A 22,056-nucleotide genomic window follows, 5' to 3' on the forward strand; every position below is an offset into this window, starting at 1 on the left:
AAAAGATCCCAGTTTCCCATCCAAAAGAGGAAAAAAAGACCCCAGTTTTCTTGGAGTAGTGTCGACCACGTTTGCATGTAGAGAACTCATTCAACAGCACACATCCGCCAACTGGGTCTCACGTTTGACCCGATATCAGCACCCAAAGTTTGCGAAAAAACCAGAAATATTCTGTCGGCTCAGGCCACAAAAACCACAAGACACGCAATCACCAAAGTCCAAGGGATCATATTTGCGCACCGACTTCCACCTACTCGACCCATTTCTCCAACGCGAATCCATCTTAACGGGCACGGCCCGTGTGGCGGATCCGACAACCCGGCAGGAGCGCGCGTGGTTTGGTGGCCGCTCGCTCACCCAACTGAAAGGCACCTGCCAACGCCGTTGCCTCCACAACTCCCTCCGCCAAACATCCTGCCTCTCCATAGACCCGGTCCCACTGACACCTCCGGCCCCGCAGCGCCACGACGCGTCTCCTGCCGAAGACCGGGTCCACTCCTCTTTCAGGTGGACACGGCGCCGGTCGGGTTCCGGTCCCTTTCCCTTGGCGGAGACGCGGTGGTGCAGCTGCGACCTCCATTTTAGCGGGTGCGGCGACCCCCGCGATCTTTTCGTCGGATTCAAGCGAGCGCGAGTCTGCTGCCCTATACCACGTCAGGCGTTGGGGCGGGGACTCCGTCGGATTGGCTTCGAATTCATCCATCGATCAAGGTGCCTTTCTTGGTTCGGTTCTTGATTCTTTCCCCGTTTCTGTTTCTTTTTTTCAGCAAGCAAGTATCGTATCGTGCGAGATTTTAGATTAGGTTTTATTTCAAGGCGGAGAAATCTGGAATGAACTTGCGAGTGCCTGGATTTGGATGCAATGTTTCATTCCATGATCCAATTCCAACCGGCTTCATGCTTCAATTCAAAATTTCACTTCGAAAGAGCTAAAGCAATCTTTGTTGCTGAAGAGTCAGCGTTGCTCTGTGCCACAGCTCCATACCCTAATCCTCTTTCAGTGGGGAATCCAGCTGATGAAATGATAGCACTAGCAATCCAGCTTGCTAGTTAGCGCACCCGCGCGAAATTGATATCTGGGAAACATCCGGCCGGTTTGAAATGGCGTGTGATGATAGTAACTCTTTTGTTTTTGAGGGATGTGGGCTCCACTGGTCATACCATCCTTCGATGTTTGCAATTTGTATCCTTCGATGTTTCAGATGCTCGCGGCACTGCAGACAAAGAAACTAGGTACATGCCAGCATTGTTATTCACACTCTTCAATTGTTCATTTATGTTTCCAGAATGTCGAGCCTCGAGGAACCACTTGGTCTTGGGGACCTGCCAAAGTTGAGTATTAATAGACTTGGAAGGTTCTGCCAAAGTGCTTGCAGATCAACAGCTGATGACCGCAGCACCGGCAAGTAAGTTTTACTGTCATTCAACAGCAAATGCTTCATCTCATACTTGTCATTTTATTCGGTGTTTTATTTTTCACATTTTTTTAACCAGTATCTCCAGATGTGAGCAACCATTCAGTAATAGTTTCTTTTTTATCTGTACTGCTTTCAGTTACACGCCCAGCAACAGTGGCAACAACCAGACGCTCTTTCACAGCACTTCTCACTCATGGCATCTGCAAGGCCAGTATACCGATTCGTCCTGCAATGGAGTGGATATGGAGTTTAGAACTCTTCCACAAAAGGTATGTTAAGTTGTGAAATTTCGTAGTGGATGATGTATGCATTCAATTTTGCTTCCCTATTTTAGTTCTGGTTGCGCCTCCTCTAACAGAAGCAAGGACTCCTTAGAAAAACAGAAGCAAGGAAGTGACATGTATCATTTTGGCTGCGTTCGGTGTTGCGGTGAATTATGATCCAACTTATCCAACTAGCTTTTGTCTATCTTAGTGTTTGTTTAACCAAGTTATCCCTAGTTTCGTGGCCATTTTCCCACAACAGATTACAAAATAAGCACAGCGCAACATAGTTCATCAACCGCAAACTAAGCCTCTGTCTATGGAAGCGCAACATAGTTCATCAACTGCAAACTAAGCCGCAAAGTCATAACTTTCTAGTACTGTTTGAACACATATGCAAGTTTCGGCTGAAAGCATAATAAAGAAGAATCATTACTACCCAGATGTTTTCCCCTTTGCTCAGTCGATGAGTAACTGATTTTTCAGGTTTCGTGGGATCTCCCAAGGTTTGTGAAGGTGGTTGAGGTTGGACCACGAGATGGTCTGCAGAATGAGAAGAACATTGTACCGACATCAGTAAAGATTGAGCTGATACACAAGTTGGTCGCTTCTGGTCTGTCAGTAGTTGAAGCCACAAGTTTTGTTTCCCCAAGATGGGTGCCGCAGGTAATTTATGGTGTACCTAGACTAGATGAAGCTGCGTAACATGCACAGTAGTTAGCTTTTTGAACTATCTAAAACCTGCTGGTTGAAGGTAATATACCTTCTCAGTTACATTTTTTTTTCAGAGATTGTTCCATTCAACCTCCATTTTTCTCTTGTGCTAGCATGCATAATAGATAGACAGTTACGGACCAAAGATACGGCAAAACTAATGATAACTTTATTTTGGAAGTGCAGCTAGCTGATGCAAAGGATGTCCTTGAAGGGATCCAGCATGCACCAAATGTGCGGTTTCCTGTGTTAACTCCTAACCTCAGAGTATGCCCATTTCTGTAGACTCTGGTGCATTTTTTTTTAACGCTTCAAATCCTTCTCAGAGCAGTCTCAAACCACTGCAAATGACATGCAAAAGAAGTTGCAATGCACTTTTGACATATTTTGTAGTGATGAAGCGATTTCATTTGCAGGGATTTGAGGCTGCAGTTGCAGCTGGTGCAAAAGAAGTTGCGGTTTTCGCATCCGCCTCTGAATCCTTCTCTAAGTCGAACATCAACTGTACCATCGAGGAAAGCCTTGCTCGGTACCGTGATGTTACTTCTGCTGCCAAAAAACATGGAATACGTATCCGCGGGTAAGCTGCCAAAGTCCAAAGCAAGTGTAAACGAAGAGCTTGATTACTGAATCTGTTCTGAAGTCCTCCATCCTCTGATTGTGGTAGGTATGTTTCATGTGTGGTGGGTTGCCCCGTGGAAGGCGCCGTGCATCCATCAAAAGTAGCATATGTTGCCAAGGAGCTTTACGACATGGGTTGCGTGGAGATTTCACTCGGTGACACGATCGGTGTCGGTACGCCAGGTACGTTATCACATTCGCTGAGTGCCATATTAAACTGTCGATTTCTTGAGGCTTTTTGTTTGTTCAGATTTTGCACACTGTTAACATGGGCTGTTTGTTTCAGGCAGGGTAGTTCCTATGCTGGAGGCGGTCATGGCTGTCGTTCCGGCAGACAAGCTGGCCGTTCACTTCCACGATACATACGGCCAGGCCCTTGCCAACATCCTAGTCTCTCTCCAGGTAATAATAGCCGAGCTGAAAACAACGAGTCAGTGAGCAGGGCTTCCTGTCCTAACACGGTTTTCATGATGTTGCCATTGCCAGATGGGGATCGGCGTAGTGGACTCGTCTGTGTCGGGCCTTGGAGGGTGCCCGTACGCCAAGGGCGCCACGGGCAATGTCGCGACGGAGGACGTGGTGTACATGCTCCACGGCCTGGGGATAGAGACCAACGTCGACCTCGGCAAACTCATGGACGCTGGCGACTACATCTGCAAGCACCTCGACCGGCCGTCAGGCTCCAAGACTGCAACGGCTCTGTGCAGGCTAACGGCCTGAGGACCCGTCATACTGGAACTCCACATTGCTGTCCGTCTAGCATATGCATTTACGCAAGCCATTTTGGTTGTTGTATACCGTATCAATTTACTCTTGTCAGGTGAAAATTATCAGGAACGATTTATATGTACCAATTCGTATCCTCAGTTCTCATGATCTTGAATAATCAGAGCCCTCTTTCGTCATAATAGGAAGTTGTGACCTCACAGAAAAATGTATGAAAATGGAGAACAATTAACCGAACTGTGTAATAAATTGCCAATTTTCGTATTGCATAGCTTAAAAATGTGCAATGCAATCATTTTCCCATAAATTTCAAGTGTGCCACTGGCAGCATTTTCATGTAGCAGATTTTACATGTATCGAAAAGAGTGCATCTAACCCATCGTCATGGTTACGCCAGTGAGCTCTTTGAGAGCAGCCAAGCATTGCTTCAGAAGTGCCTTTGCCTGTTCACTTTTTTCTGACTCGCAGAGTTGGATTAGTTCACCCTCGAACTTGGCCTCTCTTCTCTCTTCCAACGGGAAGTCTCTATACAATTTGATCAACTCAAGAAGGCACTCTGAAGCAGCAACATGAACCTGCGGGAAAAAACACAACTCGTAAGGACCAAGGTCCTTCCTGAAAGATAAATGATGATTATGACAGCATGTGGGACTCGAGGCTCAATGCCAGGTGAACGGTATTTTCTAACTCCACAATCTCTGCAATACTACCAACTACCAAGCAATATTGAACTAACATAAAAATGAGTAGAGATGATGCAGTATCAGTTGGTGAGCATAGAGGATTACCTGAGCAATCTTAACTAAGCGTATGGAGTCTACTACTTTTGACGCCACTGAATGGAACATCTGAGTTTGGATACCAGGGTAAAAGAAATTTGTCAGAACAACGAAGAAATGACCAAATATCGGATATAGTACCAAACAACTATGTGATGTACCTCCTGAACAAAATCATCTGTGCCTTCAGGCCACGCCGTGCTACCACCAGAATCCGAAAATTTGTAGCACAATTCTTTGATACACAAGAAGGATGACAATTTAACTGCTCATGAAAATCCAGATAAGTGTCACAATGATAGTTTTCAAGTATCAATGCAGATCTATTTGTAAAACAGTTGCTCAGAATATATCACCGATCCTGCATACAAAACATACCTTGCCAACCCTCCTCGGGTGAAAGAGAGTTCAACAGAACCTCTAACATATTCTTCTTTTGGTGGATAATATCTTGTGGCAAAGCAATAGTGATGCTAGATGCAGCACAGTTGAGCACCTTGTCAAGAGAAACGGAGACACTTGCACTTTCATCTTGCTCTGCAGAAAAAAAGACCAATACAAAGTCAGTACGAGCATAAAAGGGTATCAATATTCGCATGCAGGGTGTTGTAAACTCCCGCGTCAGGATCTCAATTTTTTTGTTATGATATAAATTACCATACAGTGTTTATATGATAGAAAAAAATGGAGTATTAAAGGATTTTTTTAGCATGGGATCTAGTTCGAAAGAGCCCAAATATCGACTGACCAGCAGCAGCAGATGTACTTAGTGAAGATGAACTCCTTGTTGTCTTAAAAATGACAGACTGATTAGAAACCTCATACAACATAGGGAAAACACTATTGAAGAATCCTGGATCTTTGAATGCAGTGATCACCTGAAAAGAAAGAAGCAAATAAAAACCAAGTAAATGGTACTGATTCTAAATTATACTCCCTCCGCCCCAAAATAAGTGACTCAACTTTGTACTGACTTTAGTACAAAATTAGTACAAAGTTGAGTCACTTATTTTGGGATGGATGGAGTATATATAATGCCAAAAATCGATCGACTACTGATCATAAACAAAAATGTGGTATTATAAATTCCCATGGAGCAGATTTATTAGAGATGCTTGTCTATGCAAACTAATAAGTGGCAACATTATCAACAATACCATCATTCCAATTTAGATGCCTCCACATCATATCTCGAGAAACAGATCTTTTTTGCAGTCTTTTCAGGAAACTTTTATTCTCCTATTCAGTTAATACACTAGAAGCAAAAGCCCTGAGGTAATTTAGTTATATCATGCTTCAAGTTTACATCATAATTTTTTTGTGTGGTTATGCTGACAATTGTGCAACAGACAAGAATTTTTTTTCTTGAACATAAAGAACATCAGCCAATTATAACAAGTTTTTACATTCATATAGAAATGAAGGAATGGAAAAGAGAATTACTTGCTGTAAACACGAGAAAGCTGCTTCACGGTACAATTTCGGCTTCCTACTGCATGCAGCACAAACAGCATTCAGAATAACACTAGGCATAGTTGGTTCGTCTGCAGTTATAGCGGCGTGGCAGCACAAACACAGTGAAGCTAGTGCATCCAGAACAGCATCTTTTCCCTGGAAGGATGATAAAGAGAGATATTACGAATTTTATTTAATAAAACAAAGGAGACCATGGTACATAACTTTAGTTACATGCGATGGAAGTTCCAAAATTTCTCTCGCTCACTGAATTTTATTCATCCTCACCACTCTCAGAGCATCTCCAATAGATGATGCAAATTTGGAGATGTAAAACTAGGTGTTGCATAATTTACATCATCAAAAAGTGCATTTTACATCTCCAAAAAAGAGGCAACTCCAACAGATAATGTATATTGGTGATGTAAAAGTCCAACTCCAGTAGATGATGTATAATTGGTGATGTAAACTGAACCTACTGTTGAAATTGAACCTATCATCGAAACTGAACCACCGACCAAATGGCCGATGCTCTCGCGCGCCGCCGGCCAGATTCTCGCGCGTGACGCCAGCTGCCGAGCAAATCGAGCTGCCGCTCCTCCTCGCCTCCTCCTCTGCTGCACACAGCTAGCTGCTGCTACCGCTCCTCCTCTGCCCCAGCCACTCCTCGCCTACTCCTCCGTGGACGCCGCAGGCCGAGTCGTGGCCCGGGACAGCGTCGAGGCGGAGCAGCGCGGCCATGAGTGCCTCCGAGAAGCGTGCACGGCCGGCAGCCTCCTCTGCTCCTGCGTGGCGGATGGTCGGATTCGGGCAGCGGGGATGGCCGGCGGCGGACTGGAATGGGTAGGGGAGGGGCCGAAGCTGGCGGGGGCAGCGGGGCGGCGCCGGAGCTGGCCGGAATCGGTTGGCGACGGCGGCAGCCGAAAGAGGACGGGTGGCGGCGGTATTGGCCGATTTGGTGGAGGGCGGGGGCGCAGCAGCGGTGGAACCGGCGGCGGGGATGGGAAACGAAATGAAGGGCGGTTCGGCGGTTTGTGCCCGGACGGGTTTTTACATCACCAGTGGGATGGAGATGCAAATTTGCATCTCCAAGTGTTGTATTTTACGTCACTTGGAGGAGGTGATGTAATTTCTTTTTCATCTACATCGTCTGTTGGAGCAACGTTTTTAGCCCTTGGTGATGTATAACTTAGTTATTTTTGCATCTACATCTTCTATTGGAGATGCTCTCACTTGTAGAATGGTTGGTTAGAGGATTGCGGGGAAAATTGATGTAAAGTGCATAACTTGCGCACGCATGTGCCATAGTCGCTCAAACCAGTGTTTCCATTAAAATTTTACAAGTAATAGTATGAATTACCTCCCAAAATCGACCTGGTAGCTCTTTCAGAAGTGATTTGAGAATATTATGGTGGTGCGCAGAAACAGGTTCTCCAAGGGCATCACATAGACTTTTTGTAGCCTTGGCTGACTGCAATAACCATAGTATGGTAAGTATACAAGCTACAGCATTTTTAACTGTCACCAATTTATTTGTATGAATAGAAAAACAGTGACAGAGACTACACCTTTCTCTTGCCAGCCCATGATGATGAGGACATGCAATCGCACAAAAGGGATACAATTTCTGGTAAATAAAGCTGAAGGGTTACTCTTTCACTGCTAGGAATATCCTCCCAAAGTTCTCCATACAAGGCACTGGTCTCTTTATCATCATCAAATCTGAAAGAAGTTTTGTTATTTGGGATCCAGTAAGTACGTAGACTACAGGGAACTGCTTTTGTAGTTTTAATGATAATGAACTTCATAACATCACAAATAGCTGACATATGAGTTTCAGAACTCAAGATGAAAGGTTAAGAGTTAAGATATGCCGTTCACATACCTTGAAGAAAAAATTACAGGGATAACCACTGCATTGTATCCACTAATAACATCTGCTGCATTGCTCAAGTACGATTTAATAAGAACTGCGCCAGATAACTGAGAACTTTTTTCACCTAAATGCAGAGAAGCGGTGTCTTCAATAAGTTTCTGAGCCTGAGATTGGCTGGCATATTTCAAAACTGCAGCACAAGAAGACGCAAAGGCCCTTTTGGCTGCAGTACTCCTTTCCTCCAGAACAGCAGTATAAAGTAATTTCAGTAACATCGCCGTGTATGGCTTGATGTTAATCATGACCTTCTGTACCAGCAAGGTGATGAAGCTAGCAACACCAACCCTGAAATCGGACACGTAAACAATGATAGGGTAAGATTACAGTAAGTGAAGTGAAATGGTATGTGATATCATGAATACTACAAGGTCCATATTAGCACGAAAACTAACCTTGTATTAAGACCAACAGCAGATCTAACCATTTGAGCCAGGCGAGGAATCAATAGCTCGAGTGAATTTGTGTCAACAACTTCGATACATATATCAAGGGTTTCCCACATTGGAGAATCTTTTGCTACAGCTACACGCAAGCTGTCAAGCTTCTCGGTTTGGATGCCAGCATTTCCTGCATGCATCTTTGGTCCAAATACAGGAGTGAGTACAGAACAGAAATAACATGGTAGACTAATAAGTAATAAGACATCAACATTCCTACAAAAACCACCAAAAGTAGCATACCTCAACATAGTTTAACCTTTGATCCTCCAGACTTGACAAACATTCAAGCATACAACTAACAAGTTCTGACAGATGTGGCCGCAAGGCAATGCCAGCCCCCTATGAACATCATGAAGTCATAAGCTGAAGATTTTCCTTTTCTTTATTCTTTTCATTAAAGAAACACACATAGAAGCATGAGCACTAACAGTATGTTATAGGCCATGCATAAGCAAACCATAACAATGCTTTGGATGCAATTAACCAACGACATCAATACTACAATCCTACTAGGGGAAATATTTTAGGAGAATAGTAGGGGAGAGACCTACTGAAATATAGTAAGGTCAAGCAAAGGAATTCACATGCAAACATATAAGGTTCCACAGGAACCAAGACAGTCCAAAAGTCTGTCCGACCTAACAGAACTGGCACATGAAGGTAGCAAAGTTACTAAGTGTACATTAGGACTACTTCCCATAAGTAAAATTAAGTAAGCAAATTGAAATAAGGAAGCAGGATATACTATCAAGATCAGACTCCTTTTCCTTCCTCAGTCAACTAATCCAGCCTGTCAAAGCTTCAGCCAACTGCTAGAAAACCCTATACTTCAAGACTTCTACCATTCCAAGCCAATTAGTAACAGTTTTTTCTCCATCTAACAAGGATATAACTCTTGGCCACCAAGAAGAAAGAACATAGATTACTTGCAGTTTATTTAAGTTTCTGTGTACTGCAAAAATATAAAGTTCGCCCTAAAAACAATCAATCTGTGCGATGTTTTCACATCAGCACCCTCCTGAGAAGAAATTCCATGAATATTGTAATATATGATCTCGTGTTCGCTTAATTTGTTAAGATAAAATAGAACTTTCACAAACTACCACTGAAATTTAATAGCATTAGATGCTACATCTGACTCATTATGGTATAAGTGCAGTTAACATTATAACTTTCACCGCTGATAATACCTTGGCAAGCTTCATGACCAAATTTATAGATGCTTTTTGAACGCTTGCAACTTTACTGAGTATGCCTTCAGAAAGCAAGAATGGAAGTACAATGTTCATTGTTTCTTTTGCATCAGAAGCGGTAGTAAGTGACACATCACATAGCCTAACTGTCAATGAGCTTACAGCTCGGCACAAACTGTCACCAGCATTTCGCACGGTTTCCTTTATGTCATCCATCGCACGGAAGGTGGTTGTCCATATTTTTATCAAATGCTTAGAAACCTTGAGAAGAACAAAAGAAACGGTGAGTTCTGTTTGGTTCTCAAAAGATTGTGCAGCCTAGTGCACTGACGGGAAGTTTCAAACTAACTCCAAAACATTCACATACCTGACTATATCTTCGACCTTGGATGATGTCTGCAAGTGCAAGACAAGAAGCTTCACGTGAGCGCCAAAGCCGTGATCCAGATTGAACCAACAGATCCTCTACTATGACATCATAATGTTCATCTATTGCCTTTTTGGGATCTGAAACAATTAACTTCCAGATATGCCCCATTGAATCCTAGAAATGCAACTGGAATTGTCAGCTAGGAGGAAAGCTTATTGCTGCTTAAGATAATATTCTAGGTCATAATTAGATATCTATGAGTGCACACATCAGTAAGATCAACAAAGAGTGCTAATAAACGATGCCAAAATACTACTGATTGGCGCTGTACCTAGTAAGCATAAAAGCAGAACTAAAGATGCTTATAGCATTATCACTATCCATTCCTTATAAATCCAAGCTTCGTTAATTTCAAGCACAGTAAGGATGGCGTGCACAGCAGCAGCGGCGGCAACAATAGTTGATTGTGTCGCAGCTGGTTGGCCAACCATATGGGACTATGGTAATGAATGGTATGGCCAAGCAACAGCAATCTCGCACAACAGACAGGATTATTCAACAGGCAAGACTTCTATAGCTAAGTGTGCTGCTGCAACAGGAAAATGGTGGTGTCTAGTGCAGGATGAGGTTAGAGGTTAACAAACAAGCTCAATTTGATGAAACAATAATGACTATATTGGCAACACAAAAGCACAGCCAAACTTGGGGAGGAGGTCAACATCCTGATTTGTTCGAGGAACCACTGTACAAGGTAATACTTGCTAATCACTGAAACGAGTCTCCGCAAGCTCCCTAACCAACTTGTTGGTAAATAATACATGAGATAAAGAATCCTAGGCAAGTCATTCTGGCCAATTATGTAGGCATCTGTTCTTTCACAGAAGCAACATGCCCCAATCGCTAAGGTGACTCGTCCACATTGAAGTGCAAATATTCACATAACAATACTATCAATTTAATTTCACTGCACCACCAAAAAAAGGAATATGGCAAATATCATAATGTTAATGTAATACTTTATACCTGGATGTTCTTATCAGGATCATATTGGTATCGGACAAGCCTAGGAATTAAGGTGTGCAGATGGGGTTGAAGTGCCTCCCCAGCTTGTTTGGCTATCTTGGAAAATCCAAAAGCAGCACCCCTCTTGGAATTGAGAGCAGCCTGATAGTTAGCCAGATCCATGAACTTGTATATCAAGTCAGGTTGTCCCATCTCATTGGCAAGACTACAGAGCTCCTTGTATGTGCTAAGCTTTCCTCCAGCAGGATTACTGCCAATGGTTCCTTCTTGAAAAACCTCTGAATCCTCCATCAGCTAATGCAAGTACATTAAGCAAAAATACTTAAGTAAAAGATAATTGAGGATCTCATAAAAAGGTAGAAATTTGAGAGAGTATGCACCTTAATGGCCTTTTTCTTTTTTGCTGCGCCAGTCAGCGTATTCACCAGTGCATGAACCAACTGCCCTTTCATAGAAGCATCACCAAGTTCATACACAATACTCATACCTTGGGATGCCAAATCTTGTGTAAGCTCATTAGAATCGCCAATAAGGTGAGAAAAGGCTTCCTGTAAAGTAAGTAAACACCAAATGTTCATGATAGCCATAAGCCCAGTGCAAACAGCTAACTGAGAAAAGGCATTCTCAGTACCATCGCAAAGATGCATACCTAGAAAACAGTACCAGCGCATATGAGCTGACAAGTGAGTCCTAGCCTCCTAGGGCCACAAAATTAGCATTCCTAACTTTTTAAATCAACCAATGAAAGCAGCGGCACTTTCCAGGCACCCAAAATTATCGCTGACATCCGTTTCGAAAAAATAAATTATCGCTGACATGAAGAAGGCCGATATTTGATTGAAAAATACATGATTATCTTACAAAAAGAAAGGTTAAAGATGAGAGGGTCAACACTAAGGACAACGTTTCCCTCCAAAGCAAGAACATTGCTAGCTGTGGAAACAGTAACCTAAATCACCAGTATATGCATATACATTGTAGCAAGAAAAAACTCTCAACGAAAAGGTACAGATTACCCCAAAGGCCCAAAATTAAAATATGTTTCTAAAAGGAGGTTTATTTTTGGCACCAGTAAATCTTTCAGTCTTAGACTAGGTGGTTATCAGTACTACAATGCTGAAATTTCCGGTCATGAATGGTAGAAAAAACATCTTAAGAACTTGAACTTCTATACTGTATTAAAAGCTACTCTTATTACAGATTTTAGATTGCAGGTAGAAGTATACCACACTATTTAAGCTGGCTAGTGCACCCCAGACAGTGAGTGCTCATTAGCATAAAATCATACAGACCAATGCTCGCATAATGATTGATCAGTTTAATGCAGTGCTACAGTTTAGTAAGAACAAAAATTAAGAGCTTTATGATGATCTAGAAGTTTTATATTTATTAAAAACCTGAATCTGTGGAAGGAGTTCAAGGATCTTCGGATGCCGACCACAGTACATCGTGAGCGAGACCAAACAGACTGTACCCGCACAGCGTTCCTCTTTTCTGCTGCTATAAATTAGTGTATCAAACAACTTGTTTATAATTTCATCTTGAGCCGTTGTACGTGCTTCTTCACAGCTGCTTCTTTTACCGAAGTTCCTTGAGTCAAGCAGGGGTGCATCACCAGTAAGAAAGTTTGTGGCTTGGGAAAGGGAAACAAAGTTTGTTTCTAGTATCACATCTGCAGTCACAGGAACTTCACCCCATATGAAAGAGAGAGCCTCGCCAGATGCAAAAAGCACATCTTCAACCTAAATAGATGAAATCCATAATATGATTATTGTCATAATAGTAGGAGTAATATTTTTCACTGAAAATTTGAATTATAACAGTACTACCTTAGAACGCGCGAGACTGAAAATCAAGTCTAACGCAATTTTCAGATGTGAAAAGGACAACTCATTCCATGAAATATGTCCAAGTGATACCAAGATCTTTTGTATAGCTTTGGTATCATTTTCGGAAAGCAGCTTTGTTAATCTCTCATGCAGAACAGTTAAAACTCCAGCTGTATGACAAACAAAATTAGCTTAAATAAATAACCAGCAAAGACAGGCGGTGAACACTGAACAGCTTTACCTGCAGAGGAGTTCCTACTAATGGAAGGCAATACACAACGGAGCCCAATATGGCCAAGAGATTCCATTGCAAGTGATGCCAATGTTGAACCCTCAGACTCAACAACTTTTACAAGAATATCAACTACCTTTTGGACCAGTTCTTCAGGTATCTGTGCATTTACTTATCAAGTATAAGAGCAAATCGACAGTTTCAAGGCTACATTGATGAAACAATGTTTTAAAGTCAAAGGATTCATAAACCATAAACTGTCCAACTATACAGCAAATACTTTAACCAAACTTCTAGAAGTTAAAATCCTGCATCATGATGACGAGAACGCTATGAACAAACATGATTTATAGTACCTTCTTCCTTTCTTCCATAATGTCAAGCACAATTTTTTTCCTATTAAACATTCATGAGACATACTATACTTATTGTTCTAATACCAGCCGCGCATCTGCAGAATCATGCAAAAGGCACAACAAAACAGACAGGTCCGAAAGAATCTTCGAGCATCTAAGCAGGAGAACTAGGTAATGGCTCTTCAAACATACTCTTTCTTGACAGCAAGAACATCTCCTTTATCACTTCTCTAGCTCGCAAAGAGATCAACCAATCAACTAGAACACTTAGGTACCTAGCTGCACAAGCCCCTCCTGACGGCTTCCCTCTGATTGAATAGAGCACGCGCATCTTATGGTCAAAGACCCCCCATGAATGACCAAACATCAATTCTGTACAGGAAGTATAATACAGGAGATACAAACTAGGAATATCTGGACTATGTCATCCAATTTCTCTCCCCTATTCTCAATACAACAGCAAAGAATAGATGATTGCCACAGGCCATAATTCAAATTGTATGGCAACTAACTACGAAACTATATTCTAGATGGAGTTTCACCGCAAGCGGTGAAAGCAAATATGCTAAGATTTCATTTAAAGTACACGGTTCAGCAAAGAAAGTGAAATACGCAATAAGCTACAAAAATGAGGGAGAGGAAAGCAGAATGAGCTTACATAAGATTCCTTCAAACAGCAGGCGGTTACATACCCGGTTGCGCATAACAATCCATGGTAAATCTCAAATCTGGCCCAACCAATCAAATATATACATGAGCAGTATGGCAACATAAGTAAAACATCAAAAGGTTGTACTTTTCTCTTGCATACCTTGACGGATGATTTGGGTCAAGTGCTGAAGTGAGTTCAGACAGAAGATTCAACGCAGCCGAGCTTGAAAGTGCTGAAGAAGCAATGCCAAGCAGACGGGCCGCAGATTCACGAGCATCAGAATCAACATGACTTAGTAAAGTTCTCAGCCAATGTAAACGGTTGGCATACCGTGACGATACCAACTGCAAATTATGAAAATTTATGAAGCAAAAGGTTAAAACATGTGAACAAAGAATTAAGCTTCTTTTAACATAGGTAGAAGAAAAAAACCTTTGGCTGACGAAAGGATATATCAACCAATGACTTCAAGGCCAATGCATGCAGTTCACTAGACCCTTCGTACGACATGGCATGTTCTAAGACCACACACATTTTTGCTACTGGGGAATGAGATGGATCTTCTTGCGAAAGATCTGGAATATCACTTGCCTCAAAGCACTTCATCAGAAACTTGATCATTGCAAGAAATGTTTTTGATGAGAATAGCAGCTTTCCATCACTCTGATTGTTAGATTGCAGCAGCTTAGGCTGCTGGCTGTAGATATAATTTAGCATCTCCACAATATCGGGGTAGTTGAAATCAACAGTCATTGCAGGTGACTGCCTCTCATCATTTAACAGATTTAGACCTGTTAGAGCCATTTCCCTGTGTACAAAGAATCAACAATAGCAATTATATATATACAGGAACTTAAGGAATGCATCAATATGTTAGCATCATAAAAAATTTAAACCATGAGTGTGTTGTATTAGGACAAAATCATGGATACTAATTTACAAGTATCAAGTGTACAGCTACAAGTCAACTCTCATCAACTTCGAACAATTGGCACAAACTACTAAAGTCCGGTTTGCATGATCTATGAAAGTGTTTGATACTAAATTGGAGCTGTCCAGATACTACTCCCTCATTTTGGAAATGTAAGGCACACACGCTTTCCAAGATTTACCTTTAACCAATAATTAGCAATATGTGTGTTATGTGATACAAAATTGATACCATTGGAAGATGCTTTAAATAAAATACAAACCCAACAAAATTAATTTTGAAACATAAAACCTTTATATTATTCATGCAATTGTTGGGCAAGAATCTCAGAAAGCTTGTGTGTCTTACATTTCCAAACAAACGGAGCGCTGTGCTAGAAAAGAGATGATCCTAAGGGTGCTACCATTGCCTATACGGTTAAAAAGTTGAGCGTGCATACAACAGGCCCAAGTTTTACAGATTTCATGGCCCGATGTTAAGTACATAGGAGAAGATGAACTTGTATCTGATATAAAAGTACAAAAATGCAACAAAAGAGCAACAAAGCACCATGCTGGCATATTGTATATCTACTAGCATCGTCAATAACCAACCTTATGTCCAGTTTTACATCTGAAGCTCCAAGCATGCAAATATACCGGCTTGGGCAGTGCTGCATGTCGTATAACGTTGTTGCCCATCTTACAGCAGAAAATCGAACCTCAATTTGCTCCTTCAAGAAAATTTACGATATAAATGTAACATCAGAAAATTATAGAGTCCGAACAACTAAGGGCACATGCATTTCCTCAAATAAGGCCCTTAAGAATAGCAAGATACTGCAACTTAAACACACAACTCTAATGCATAATGGAAGTGTGACCCATAGCATCACAAAAATCAGGAGAAGAAATAGTCATCTACCCATTGGAATCCATCATCCCAATCGCAACATCTTAGATTTCCTCCTTCAGTATTATTTTTGTCACATATCTCCAGACCAGTCCAAGAAAAAAGGGTGAAAGTGAAACTATACAGAGAAGGTCTCAGTTTGACCTTCTAGAGCCCGGCTAGGTTCTGGACTATAAAAGTATTTGTGAATAGATAATTAGAACGATAATCTTACCACTTGACAATTTTCCAGAAGAAGCGCCTCAAGATCCTTCAGTACTACAATTGAAGCACCCTGATACCATGAGCAACAAAATGAGTTAAATACAAGTAATGAGTTAGGTACAGCACCTTACAGTCAGAGCTAAGAAAATATTCAGCTCATAAACTATTATGAGCTGCATGTTATAGATTTTTTTCAGTAAAACAGTAACAGCAAGCCAGCAACACTAGACTGCAGATGGGTTAGGTCACATTACATGTGAAAGGTGCTATGAATGATTTTGCAACATACAAACATTGGTGTATAGACAAGCAACTCCAGTTAAAATCATTTTGTGTAAAGCAAGGATAAAATCTTAAGGCCTCCTTTGGTTTGAAGAAATTTCAGAGGAATTCAATAGGATAGGATTCTTGAAGGAATTTTTCCTTTAGAGCCCTTTGTTTCATAGGAGTGGATTCCTATTCCTACATAGGATTGGTTCTTATCCTCCACATTTCAAAGGAAAATAAACATGAGCCTAGACTCAATGGAAAAATTCCTATGATGCGAACCAAATGACATCTCTTTTCCTAATCCTACTCATAGGATATGAGATACATATCATCTCATTTCATACAAGTTTCCTATTCCTATGATAATCCTATCCTATGAACCAAAGGAGGCCTAAGAGTTGTTGTGTTGCCAAGGTGCCTGGTTTATCATGCATACTAGACTAGCATGTAAGGACATGGGGCATTACAATATTACAGGGAGTTAATCGACAAGAAACTAGCACTTATGTACTGCATCAAGCATTAAATATAGTTATTTGATTACTTAAGACAACCAACGAATCAAAATTCACAATCATCTTTGCCGGCGCCTTAGATAGGTTGTGACAGCATACTTTAGCAAGCGCTCCATAACTACCTTATATGCTGTAGCAAGGGAAGTGGCTGCCTCCTGAATTGTGAGGCGGAGTGATTGATCCTCCAACCTCAAAGCAGTAAAGAGTCGCATAGCAATTTCTGTTTTGTTGCTGCAATGTTCACAGAAGTAGTAGATCATTCCCCATAGCAGAAACAAAATATGAGCCGAGAAAGTAAAAGTGTACGACAAGGACATGCCTGAATAAATTAGGCATACGAGAGGCGAGCAAACCAATGGCCTGGTATGCAAATATTTTGACATCTCTAGCAGTGGAATCTGGAGATGGAGGACATCAAGAAATCATTGGATATTTTCTCGAGTACAAAATGAACAAGTTTTTCATCAAAGAGATGTTAAATTCGAGTAATATAAAGAAACAATGCGGAAATAAATCACATGCAGGTTTGAACAAGTAGAGTAGATAAGAAGTGCAAGAGACCTGCTTCTGTACTGGATGAACCATCAAGGGACCGTAATATTCCACTGAGGATAACTGGGCCAATTAACTTTAGTTGGTCCATTACTGCCTAAAACAATAACAAAACTATTATAATACACAGCCTTTTCATACCATATTACAACAACGGCAAGGGGGGCCGGGGGTAACATTGATGGAAAAAGGGAAAGCTGGAATGAACAAGATGGACTATATATGATCAAAGTGAACATACATGTTTAAAAACCCAGACAGTGAACTCCATCCCTAGCTGTTTCAGCCTTGAAGTGGTTCCACTTCCTAGAGGCACAGAGACATAGCAGAAACATATTGAGCTCACCCCCACATATGGCAATGATGAAATCGAGATTTTGCATTCTGGAACTACAAACTAATAAATTAAAATGAATGGGACATAATGAGATAATCTTAGATGGAGACCGAGAACCATTACTTATATTATAGGTCCACCACAAGAATACTACATGGAAATAATGGACAAATATGTGTTTCATCTCATGAAGAACAGATACCAGGCAGTGAGATATTGAGGCTTAATAAAAAAATGCTCTCTAAAAGCAACTTAAGCATGATTATTGAATGGAAAAACAATGTTCAAAGTTAAATTGAGTCATTCAGCAGGACTTAATGTTCTTTTTTCCTTCTTTCTCAAAAAAATGTTCTTTTTCCTGTCTTATATTCCACGCATCCTTTACTCTTCTTGTTGCTCGTCCGTTCATGTTCAAATTATTATTCTTTTTGCCTATGGTGCAACTTTACATGATAATGGAATGGAATGCCCAAAGGGTTGTAAACACAACTTATCCATGACTATTTTAACCTAAAAGAAAATGTTTTAGTCCGAACAAGGGTGAAGTTCAATGTCCTTCATTTTTCTACTTCAATGCACTTTAAATGACTGATAGAGATATAAGTAGGAAAATGCCCTTTGCTACCAAGTACCAACAGAGCTTATTAAATATGCAGTTTATTGGCCGTGTGCCATGACTATAAAAATATAACAATGCATAAAAGAATGTAAAGATATGATACCATAGATGCAGCCAAAAATGCATTGAAGTGTGTATGGAAATGCGTTTGCTGCAGCAATAGACCGGCAGAAAACACTCATTAGGCGAACACGCAATGAACTAGGTGCTGGGGCGACTTTCAGTTCTGCAGCTATATTTTCTGCACTTGCGGTACCTGTGACACCAGAGATCATTACCATGAAACATTCAGATTCACATTGAGCAAGACAAGATGGACGAAACTGCCAAGTTGATAACAGGGGAAAAGAAAAGAGAAGCATGTACGCGTGTGGGTATGGATGTGTGCAACAACGCAATTGGTGGGCCTGCTGATGGAGATCAATGCCAGTGGCAGGCATGCGCTGTATGCAACTATGTGAGTATGGAGGAGGAATCTAGATGGTATGCATACTTGTGAAAGGTAAACAATTGGGAGTTCAAGAACAGACCAAGAAGGCGTGAGAACAGGCATACAAACACAAATGACTTTCTCACCTATAGATCATGACAACAGAAACAAGCAAAAGAAAGAGAACTGAAGTTAAACTAGATGTTTTTGTTTCACAATTATACTACCTAGCAAACTGAATTTCCAAACAGTAATTCAGTCACTTAGTACACAGAAAAGTAGGTCAGTCAGATTCCAGACCACAAAGATGGAATAGCTATGCCACACCACAGGACGGGTATTGTGGTTGAAATGTGAAATGCATAAATAGAACCCTATTAAATATATAATGCGTACCATTGAATAGTGTGAACAATCTATTGATAAGCTTGGCATCTTCTAAGTTCGCAGTTGAAGCTTTGCGCTTTAACAACTCGTCTCCTCTCTTAGCAACTGATTCTTGACTATATTGAAACAGTGATCAGCATAATTGTTGATCCACATAGTCATTTCTGCAGATTGTAAATTGATTTTTGAAATGAAAGTACCTATCTGAAGCACCAGCTAAATAAATAGGGTAGACAATCTCAGATGCCAGCTGCATAGCTTCAAGAACATTCAAGATACCTAGCTGAAAAGATTGATGAGAAATTCAACCATAAGAAGGAAAGTGAAGGTAGTACACTCAACAATTTAAATGTGTAAATGCATGTACAGACATGAGTACACACACAGGGATGAAATATATAATACACTCAACAATCCCAGTGAATGCTCAACAGAAAAATCGCATGTAATTTGGTATTACCTTTCTTGATGCAAGTGTTTCACCTTTCAGTGGTAGCTTTCCAGTAACACGATCTGCTTGGGCAACTGAAAGTCCTGCTGGGCAACCAATGCTAGAGAATGCTAACAGTCAGCCTCCTGAATTCAATACATGTATATTATAACTTTACCTGATTCAGTTAAGTAGAATCTACCCTTGAGATGGTGTTTGATACAATATTGTGTGAAAGCAGAAGTCAGCAAAAACTAAGCCATCATCAGATCCACTTATGGATCGATATTTTAAGGCAATGCTATCATCCACCTTACGTGTGTTGCATTCACCAATAGCCTGGTCAACAAATAAAAACGAAAGGACAAAATCATGCAAGTGTTACAGAATGTAGGTACGGCAAGGGGGCTAAAATCAACACAGCCAAAATAACTTTGGTTTTGGCTAAACATGCACATGATGAATGGAGTTACGGAGAAAAAACAATTCTCTCAAGGGAAGTACTTATGTCATATTTCTATGTGCAACGCAGGCAATCTATAATTCTATCCTCCATTTTGAGGATTAACTTTCAAGCATAAAATTTGTGTCATTAACTACAGTCCATGTCCAACCTGGAACATTGATATGTCTTTTTATTGTTCTTGTGGGAAAAAATCCACTGCAATACTGCACTGCACATCCTTGAATTACATGTGCACTTTATGGTACACAACAATCCTAACTAAACTTTCCGTGCAACTAAAAATAATTCAATATGATCAACTTATATATCACATCCGTTTTAGGAAAATATATATATGCATGACATGACTAACCTTTGATACAAGTCTCAAGATAATTCCTTGATGCTGAGCTGGAACTTTTGATATATTGATTAACAAATCAGGTGCAATGTTTCCCTTCTCCTGTTACAAAATGTTAAGTTTGTATTGTTAACTTCCCAGTAGAGGCAAAATAATAATGCTAAGGGAATGGGAAGCCAGCAAAGGGAAAGACTATACCTCGCTTGGCAGGCGTTCAAACGCCATCTCAATATAAACAATACAGAAGTTGCGAACAATTGACGTTGAAGCAGATTCAGTATAGATCTTCCATAAATCCAGCATGGGCAGCGAAATCTCAGGCCTGTGCTTCACCCGTTTGTTGATGTGGCTGAGAATCTCCATAGCCTAGTCAAATACAGAAGTGGTATTCTATTACATGCCATTGATTGGCATAGAAATGTATGTTTGTTATAACATGATATAAAACATGCACCAAAAGAACAGGCTCAGCAGTAAGCATTCTTTCTACCAGAAAGGAGGCATGTGTATTGCTGAGTATCAGGCCAGCACTTGAGCAGGTGCAGGGGGCTATTAGACAGCGCATGGTTTTAAGTCCGATGTTCCACGAATTTAAAATGAAACTGCAGAACAGGGCAGCTGCAGCCAGTTTTTGTGTAATCCTGTGAGGAGCTCAGAATAACAGGGAACTTGTACGAATGAAATTTCTGCAGGGAACATAAGCAGAATTTCCTCTGTTCCGAGTAAACGAGGCTCGAATTCCGTGACCTCACGGGCAAATCGGAGCAACGGACACAAAAATACCACCACAGGCTAAGCCAACTAAAGGGGACCTAAACCAACTAAGAGCGACACCCACGGCTCGCGCTGAATGGCTGGGGAGTGGCGACTTACGAGCTTGCGGACGGAGGTGGAGGTGGAGGCGAAAGAAGTGATGGCGTAGGGGAGCACGCGGACGAGCAGCGGCGCGAGGCGGGCGTCCTCGGCGAGGGCCAGCCACGTGAGCATCCGGTCCAGGGCGTCCTCCCTCTCCGCGTCAGTCGGCGCCGGCGGGGCGGCCGACGGCTCCGCCATCTCGTGCGGCTGGGTACTGTGTTGGACTCACGCGGTCGCCGCTGGTCTGGTGCTTGCCTTCCGGCGCAAGAAGAAAGGGGGGAGGAGTGCGGATCGCAGAGGATCGAGTCGACTCGAGTCGGGTCCGTGTATAAACCGTTTTAAAGGAAGAGCGCCGGAGTGAGCCGGCGGTCGAACCCACTGGTGCACGAAACAGGCGCTCTGCTAGGTCGACCGGCTAGGTTCTAGAACGGCCCCTCTGGAGTACGATGCACTCGCGCTTAGCCGTTTGATTTGGGTTTTGTCTCCATCTTTTTCCTCCCACGCTTCGTCGCATCGCACCCAACGCCATCTCAAAATCCCTCCGTGAGAAATGCCGCACCGTGCCCTCGTCGCTCGCAGCACCTCACCAGGTGAGCATGTCCGTCGCTTGCATTACCTCCCCAACCAGCGACCTCGCCACGCCGTGTTGTCGCTCGCAGCACCTCATGACCCGGCGAGCTCAAGGTGGTGTGTGTTGCCGCTCGCCGCATCACATCATTGCCACTGGACCTCACATCACCGTCGTGTCCCATCGTTGCTCTGGTATCATCTGCTCAATCCTCCCACCAAAGCTGTCGTGTGCCATCGGTCACAGCATCAGCC

The 22,056-nt window shown here is 41.8% G+C and overlaps 2 protein-coding genes across 3 annotated transcripts; one reads left to right on the forward strand and one right to left on the reverse strand.

Annotated features, from left to right (window-relative positions):
• Window positions 1-415: 415 nt before the first annotated feature.
• Window positions 416-4,006, forward strand: LOC123120464 (hydroxymethylglutaryl-CoA lyase, mitochondrial). 2 transcript variants are annotated; one of them, XM_044540459.1, is made up of 9 exons: window positions 416-723; window positions 1,287-1,406; window positions 1,555-1,687; window positions 2,168-2,347; window positions 2,582-2,662; window positions 2,812-2,975; window positions 3,063-3,199; window positions 3,303-3,418; window positions 3,503-4,006. In XM_044540459.1, the coding sequence occupies exons 2-9, from the start codon at window positions 1,288-1,290 to the stop codon at window positions 3,734-3,736; spliced, it is 1,164 nt and encodes a 387-aa protein (XP_044396394.1). In that variant the 5' UTR covers window positions 416-723; window position 1,287; the 3' UTR covers window positions 3,737-4,006. The 2 variants fall into 2 exon arrangements, with proteins under 2 accessions (XP_044396394.1, XP_044396393.1); XM_044540458.1 differs by having other exon boundaries at window positions 419-711.
• On the reverse strand, window positions 3,971-21,554 carry LOC123120462 (proteasome adapter and scaffold protein ECM29). The gene is made up of 35 exons (XM_044540457.1): window positions 21,253-21,554; window positions 20,578-20,745; window positions 20,392-20,481; window positions 19,776-19,912; window positions 19,604-19,694; window positions 19,344-19,426; window positions 19,153-19,259; window positions 18,430-18,582; window positions 17,612-17,676; window positions 17,380-17,467; window positions 17,138-17,216; window positions 16,941-17,049; window positions 16,044-16,103; window positions 15,532-15,650; window positions 14,440-14,815; window positions 14,167-14,351; window positions 14,014-14,083; window positions 13,009-13,159; window positions 12,768-12,937; window positions 12,336-12,680; window positions 11,319-11,486; window positions 10,939-11,232; window positions 9,913-10,089; window positions 9,543-9,806; window positions 8,593-8,691; window positions 8,305-8,489; window positions 7,862-8,197; window positions 7,545-7,698; window positions 7,337-7,447; window positions 5,965-6,132; window positions 5,270-5,399; window positions 4,900-5,058; window positions 4,683-4,786; window positions 4,531-4,590; window positions 3,971-4,317 (listed from the first exon to the last, which is right to left on the reverse strand). The coding sequence occupies exons 1-35, from the start codon at window positions 21,430-21,432 to the stop codon at window positions 4,114-4,116; spliced, it is 5,439 nt and encodes a 1,812-aa protein (XP_044396392.1). The 5' UTR covers window positions 21,433-21,554; the 3' UTR covers window positions 3,971-4,113.
• Window positions 21,555-22,056: the final 502 nt, after the last annotated feature.

This window comes from Triticum aestivum, chromosome 5D (genome assembly GCF_018294505.1).
Source record: "Triticum aestivum cultivar Chinese Spring chromosome 5D, IWGSC CS RefSeq v2.1, whole genome shotgun sequence".
NCBI lineage: Eukaryota > Viridiplantae > Streptophyta > Magnoliopsida > Poales > Poaceae > Triticum > Triticum aestivum.